This window comes from Chroicocephalus ridibundus, chromosome 1, assembly GCF_963924245.1.
Source record: "Chroicocephalus ridibundus chromosome 1, bChrRid1.1, whole genome shotgun sequence".
Lineage (NCBI taxonomy): Eukaryota > Metazoa > Chordata > Aves > Charadriiformes > Laridae > Chroicocephalus > Chroicocephalus ridibundus.
In genome coordinates this window covers 152,400,738-152,407,444 of record NC_086284.1, presented here as the reverse complement: position 1 = coordinate 152,407,444, position 6,707 = coordinate 152,400,738, and the positions used below count along the sequence as shown (strand labels likewise).

At 55.4% G+C, this 6,707-nt stretch overlaps 1 protein-coding gene across 1 annotated transcript; it reads right to left on the bottom strand.

The window, feature by feature from the left end:
- Positions 1-1,562: 1,562 nt before the first annotated feature.
- Positions 1,563-6,515, bottom strand: TMEM121B (transmembrane protein 121B). Its single transcript, XM_063359379.1, has one exon. It carries the CDS (start codon positions 6,420-6,422, stop codon positions 4,893-4,895), a length of 1,530 nt encoding a protein of 509 aa, XP_063215449.1. The 5' UTR covers positions 6,423-6,515; the 3' UTR covers positions 1,563-4,892.
- Between the last annotated feature and the right edge of the window lie 192 nt (positions 6,516-6,707).

Sequence of the window (6,707 nt, the reverse complement as noted above, 5' to 3'; positions counted from 1 at the left end):
GCAGTATGGCAGTGCTGTTTGCTTTTGGACACCTTAGCACCGGGAAGACTTGAAGATGTAGATAGTGACATGCAATTAAGGAAATGAAAGACTATTTTAGAGGTGGGGGGGGAAGTGTAGCTTCAGTAGATGCTGTTTTAGAGTGGAGATTACAACTCTGCTAGGGGAGGCTGAGCTAAAATGAGTGCAAGATGTACATATGTGGGTATAAGCTCAAGCACAGGTACTTCAAGTTAACCATTGTGAAATATTTAATAGACGAAGGGGTTCATCTTTCACGAGCAATGGTGGTAGCTATCAATTCCAGTGTTTTTAAAAGATTAGGCTTGAAGCACTAGAAAAAATTGTTCCCTGTGAGTGATTGCATGGTGGCCCACAGAGCACTGACTGGGTAGCAGACTAACAGTCAAGGCTGATGTTTGCCCTAGTTGTTATCACAGTTTCTGCAGTCCAGCCCACTGGTAACAGCTTCTGAGATGTAAATACATCCAGGCCTTTCTCTTTTGTGTTCAGATGAGCTTGTCATCTTCCTGTCCTTTTAAGTTTATTTGTCAAAAAATCTTAAGGTAGTCTTATTTCAGCTTTTTAAAAATCCAGTATTTCAGAAGATAGTCTGTTCTCTTGACCTGCAGCCAATATTGTGTGTATTTTATAATTTTATTTGTTTATAACTTGTGTTTTGTTCCTTAAATTGAAAAACAAGAATACTTTTTGGATATGTTTACTTAAACCCTTATGTCCTTAATTCTGCCTAACTCCCTATGTTAGTATTTCTTGGAGAAATCTGAGGCAAAACTGAGAGCCAGAAGTGAACTGCTGGACAAGTGCCATAATGTTCCTGCAAAGGGTTGCAGCTCTATCCAGTTGAGCTGGATACAGCTGAGGGCCCTTCGTGTGTGGGAGGTGCATGCCCCTTCAAAATGGGTGCTGAGGAAGTTTATGTGTTTGTAATTTCTGTGCAGGGCTGGCCAGTGAAGCAGGACTGTTAAGACAACTTGCTTTCTCTGTAGCCAGGCGCCTTGAAAGACTAATGAAGGGACAGTCCCTGCAAACTTCAGACTGGGTGCCACCTTCGTTTCCTGTCTGTACAGGAGTTAACCCAACAGGAGCTAAGCAAGAGTCAGCTGTGATCTCAATGCTTCTCCAAGGAGAACCCGTTTCTCATACTATGTGACTAATTGTCATCTTGATGATCTTGCTTCTTAAAGTTTCTTTTATCTTACAGCAATTAACATGTAAATCTGATTTCTTTTTTTCCCCATGAGCCTTTCTCAAGTGGTATGAATTCCTATAAATCATTTCAGTAGATTCAATAGATTCAAGCTCAGAAGTGTCATCTGGATTTTCTTGCCTTAGTCATTCCCTTCTCAAATAACTCCCTTGGTGTTACAGCTTTTAGAATTCGCTTTCACTTACAAAAAGTTTGAGGGAAAAATCCAGATGCTATTTTAGCAATCCAACATGGGGAAATCAAGTAACTTTAATGCATCTGTTGGTCCCTGAATGCAAAATTGGATAGCCTAGCAAGACTCAAGGGAGGGTAAAAAAGAGCAAAATCAGTCACGAGTTTCTAATTTTATTTTAACAATCTTGCTTTTTAAAAAATACAAGTTCTGATTAATGCCGGGGGGATGCCAAGTGTCCATTGGCCACAGGCCTTATCTCTCACTTCACTTTCCCCTCCTGGGAGTAGTCATCTCTCTTGTCAGGGTAGCAAACAGAGAGCAGTAAAATGCTAAATTGCTGAGTTGTGTTACAAGGCTTGTAACAGGATCCCAAGGGACGTATGTCTCAGTATGGCACAACTTTGTTGAGCAAAGTGTTATTTACCTGGACCAGTAATTTAATGGTGGCAGAATATAAAGTAGGTGTGCAAGGTGCATCGGGTGAGGTATTGTTTGCACTTTAATGGTACCGCTGTCTCTCTCTTCTGCAAATGGATCTATTATGGGGCAGAAAGGTTTAAATGGAAGTGAGAGCTCAATTACCAAAGAGAAGGGAATTCAAAAGGAGGAGCGGGCTTATAAACAAGACACTGAAGAACTTTAAACGCTTCCCTGTAGTAACTGAAGTGGCAGCAGAGCTGCCCTTCTAGTTGCAAAGGGGCTTCTGTACAGCCAACTACTACAAAAGCTTTACGCTCTCCAAACAGCACATTTACTAAACCTAGAAACCATGGCACTACAGCCTCTGTTTCTACAAAGGAGTTCTACACAACAGAGGCGTTGCTTTGCGGGGTCATCTGTCCCGGGCAATCTTTGCGTCCATGAATTTGACGCAATTTGAGTCCAAGCAAGAAGCAAGATTTGAGTCCAATTTGAACTGTGATTTCACCCTCAATGGTTTGAATATGCCATGGCTAGATACATTTCAAATATGCCATTTTCTCAATAATGTCTTAAATGGAAAAAGGCACTCGCTGTTGAAACAGCAGCTTTCTGTGCTATGACAGGGGTACTGAAGTAAGACTTGTTCATAATTCTGCTGTGATTCTTCCAGTGTCTCAACTATGCCTATGCTTCAGTCTATTAGGGATGTTCTAAGCACTTTGGTGCTATCGTGAATTTGGCCATAGGAGCAGTAAAACGTAGTTGGGGGTGAATAGCTTTTCCTTCACCTTGTTTTTGGCAAAGTTTGTTGTGGGATTTTTTGTTGTTTTTTTTTTTTTCTTATTTCTTCAGCTGTTTAACTGAAGCATGGAGTACTCCTAGGTACAGGTATCATCTCTTTCTCTCTTGAATAATCCTGTAGCTCTTTCTGAGCCTTTACTATCTGTTTAATGCTGAAAAAGGAAGGTGCAAGGAAACAAGTATCTGTACAAGCATAAAATACCTGTAATTAACACCTCCTTTGGCCAGGAACATAGCATCCCCTTGACACATCTCACATCACATAGGAAAAGTTCACAGTACCAAGTTTTACAATCACAGTCACTACAGCACCAAGATTGTCCAGACAAAAAGAAGTTACTGAAGAGAAAGGCCACTGGCCAAAATTCACACAATTGCCCGCGTGAGGGCTCAGGTTAAAAATAAAGCACTGGTTGGGAGAGTTAATCCAAGCCTTTGCTGGCTCTCCGTTTGGCATGGGGAGAGCAGCAAGTCACCCATCCTCGCTGCAGCTTGGAACAGAACAGCCCCCTTCTTTCTAGGGGCTTTTTGAGCCCCTCGAAGCTCGTTGGCCACCCGAGAGCTGGGGGAGAAGAGCCCCGTGGCACCCCCGGCTTCTGCCAGCGGGAGCTGGAAGTTACCAGACTGTAAACATTTTGTTGTAGCGAGTCCAGTGGAGCAGGCAGTGGAGGCTTGTCCAATGCAGGTCCTCCTGAAGCCCTGAAGGAGAGAATGGATGTGTGCGCTGGAGAAGTCTGGGCTGTCCCCGCAGTCCTGCTGTTGGCTCTGGGTAGCAGTTGGTTGTGCTTTATTTCCCTGTCCCATCAGGACAGCTTGAAAAAAGGCTCAGGACAGGAAACACTTTTTCCCAATAAATGCGGCCTTGCCCAGATGACAAAATATAAGCCTGGGAGGGGCAAAGTCCTTCCTCCAAACGTGGCCTCTGTGCTCCTGCTTCCATTTGGCTGGTTTCAGGAGCAACCGCAGCCAGGCAGAAGAGCAGGCCTTAACCCCCACTGAACACTGATGGAGCTTAAAACCAAAGATAACTCTGTTTCTATGAGAGGTTACTAGCAACTAACTTTTTCCCCATCCACCCTTAACCACGTGCACATGGAGGATAGGATGCTGGTGTGGGGGCTCTCGGCAAAGCTCCGGAGCTCTGTGCTGAGGAGGGAGGTTCACCAAGCACACGGCCCACCCCCGAGCAGCACTGACACACTGACATCCTCTGCCCTGTTGGTTGAGATGGCGGGGGCGGGGGGTGGGGGCAGTTTGCAGACTTAGCTCCATCTCTGTTCTCACAGACAGACATGGAGGGAGGGCCAGCGGAAAGCTTTCCCAGCCTGTGGAAAGAGAGACCCTACACTCTGCATAAAAGAAAACCAACACTGATCCCATAAACATGCATATTCACAGAGAAATGAGAGCCCCAACACCTGGGTGCTGCTGCCTGAAGCAAACAATAGGCTACTGTAAACCCTGTTCTCACCAGAAAGAAATGTCTTGGTGGCAGTGAAATGGGGTCGAAGCCCCTAGATTATGTCCATGCTGGATTTACACAGTTCAGGTGTGAAATCAACGTAAGATGCAAAAGGTTGAAGCACAGAGGTAGACATTTTCAGCTTGGAGAAAGTGGCTCCTAGGCTTGAAATGACCAGACGGCCAGCGTGCTCCCGGAGGTTCTCCAGCTGGCATGCAAAGACCCTCTGCAGCTCTGCTGCTGGGAAGCGGAGGTGGCAGCTTTGCAGGACCCAGCGAAACCAACGCGTGCTCCCTTTGGTCCTGCCCACACCTCAAAGGCACGTCTCTGCTGGTCAGACCCCCCCTCACATCTCAGCATTGTGGTCAGCAGGAGTTCTTAAAGGAGGGGACAAAAAACCACTGGTCCCTGTTGTTTACGAGGAAAAGGAAAAACTAAACCTTTATGGTCACAAAGCAAGACGATGTCCTGGTGGGGAGTGGGAGGGGAAGAGTGGGACCCTCCAAACAGTGCGGAGAGGCAGAAGCACTAGAAGAAGACTCGTGGTGAAGGGCAGGTGCGTTTTCCAGGGACAAGTGTCAGCCGTAGGCTCCTGCAGGTAGTCGGGTTTGCGCTGATGCATTTGTCCGTGGGAAAGGGAAGGAGGAGAGCGAGAGTCCGACGGGACAGCCCGCGTCCCCTTCCCCTGCTCAGCCACGGCGGCGGGAACCTGAGCAGAAACGCAGAGAGACTCTGCCGGGAGCGGACCCGGAGGCAGCGGGAGCCCCTCCGGGGGCGGCGGCCGGGGCCGTAAGGGTGGCTCAGCCCTGGGCGGTGACCGCCAAGGCGTTCACGTACCCGTGGGGGCCCACGTCGGCGTCGGAGAGCCCGTGGGCCAGCGGGGCGGCGGCGGCGGGGGCGGCGGCGGCGGGGCCGTACTTGGCGGGCGGCGGGGTGGCGGCGGGGCGGAGGAGGCAGCAGGTCTCCAGCGCCTCCAGGCCGCGGCAGGCCAGGAAGAAGAGGTTCTTCAGCATGAAGAGGGAGAGCGGCTGCTGGTAGCGCAGGAGCAGGAGGCAGCGGAGCGCCAGGAGCGGGGCGTCCAGCAGCCCGGCCGGGAGCAGGAGGTGGAGGGCGAGCCGGGCGGCTCCGGGGGGGCGGGCGGCGCTGAGCTCGTAGAGCCACAGCACCGGCGAGGCCAGGCAGAGAAAGTAGACGGCGATGAGGAGGTAGCGCAGCGGCGCAGGCAGCGGCGCCGGCCGCCCGGGCTGCAGCACCAGCTCCAGCAAGGAGAAGCTGTCGAGCAGGTCGAGGCAGGTAGCGAGGAAGGCGGCGGCGGCGCGGTGCTGCGGCGGCGGCTGCGGCGGCAGGAGCAGCTGCCCGGAGCCCTCGGTGCCGATGGCCCGCAGCAGGCAGTAGAGCAGCGGGGCGGAGAGGGCCAGGGTGATGCGGAAGCCGGTGGTGCCCAGCGGCAGGCGCAGCTCGATCAGCTCCAGGATGGAGGTGCCCAGGATCAGCGCCGCCTTGGGGGTGAAGGCGATGGAGTAGATGAGCCAGGCGAGGTGCGCGTAGGCGAAGTCGCCGCCGCGGGGGGGGCCGCCGGCCCCGCGGCCACCGGCCCCGCGGCCGCCGGGGGGGCCGTGCAGCAGCAGGGGGTGCGGCGGCGGCGGCCCGGGGGGAGGCGGGGGCCGCTCCCGGCGGCGGGCCCGGCTGTTGCGGCAGAAGAAGATGCCCCATCCGGCCGCCAGCACCAGGTCGGTGGCGATCCAGCTGCACCAGTACAGGTCGGTGACGGCGATCAGGTAGAGGTCCAGCAGCGCGCCCTGCCCCAGCAGCAGCACCAGGGACAGCGCCTGGAAGCCCCAGCGCCGCCCGCCCGCCGCCCCGCCGGGCCCCAGCAGCGCCCCCGCCGCCGCCCCGCCGCCCGCCGCCCCGCCGCCCGCCGCCGCCGCCCCGTACAGCTCCGCCGCCGTCATGCTGCGGCCCGGGCTCCCCCCGCCGCCGCCGCCGCCGCCGCTGCTACTGCTGCTGCTGATGCTGGGGAGCGGCGAGGCGGCGGCGGGCAGCGGGGCGGCGGGCGGCGGCACTAGGGGCTTGCTGATGCTGATGCTGTCCTCCTCCTCTTCCTCCTCCTCCTCCTCGGTGCTGCTGCTGCTGCGGGGGCTGCGGGGGCGGCGGGCCCGCGCCGAGCCCGAGCTCGACCCCGAGCCCCGCCGGCTGCCGCCGCTGCTGGAGCCCCCCGGGAAGAGGGGCTGCCGGTCGGCGGCGTGCGGCAGCGGCGGCGGCGGCGGCGGCGGCTGGAAGGAGCCCGAGGAGGAGGAGACCGAGCGCTGGTTGGAGGCAGCGCGGTGCATGGTCCTCCCCGGCCCCCAAGCCGGCGCGCCGGGCCCGACGGCCGCGCCGCGGCCCCCGGCCCGCCCCCGGCCCGCCCCCCGCCCCGCCGCACCGGCAGCGGCAGCGGCAGCAGCAGCAGCAGCAGCGGTGCGGAGAGCCCGAGCGGCGGGGTGGCGGCGGGGGAGGCCGGGGGCGGCGCCGAGCAGCAACCGCAGCAGCTGCCGGAGCCTGAGCCAGGGAGGGCGTCTCGGCTGGCGGCGATGGGTGGGCTGGGGGTGGGGGAGCGGAGAGCGGCTGTGCGGCCG

Bases quoted from the DNA above. Each gene is read 5' to 3' on its own strand.
- TMEM121B (XM_063359379.1), bottom strand. From the start codon at position 6,422: ATGCACCGCGCTGCCTCCAACCAGCGCTCGGTCTCCTCCTCCTCGGGC.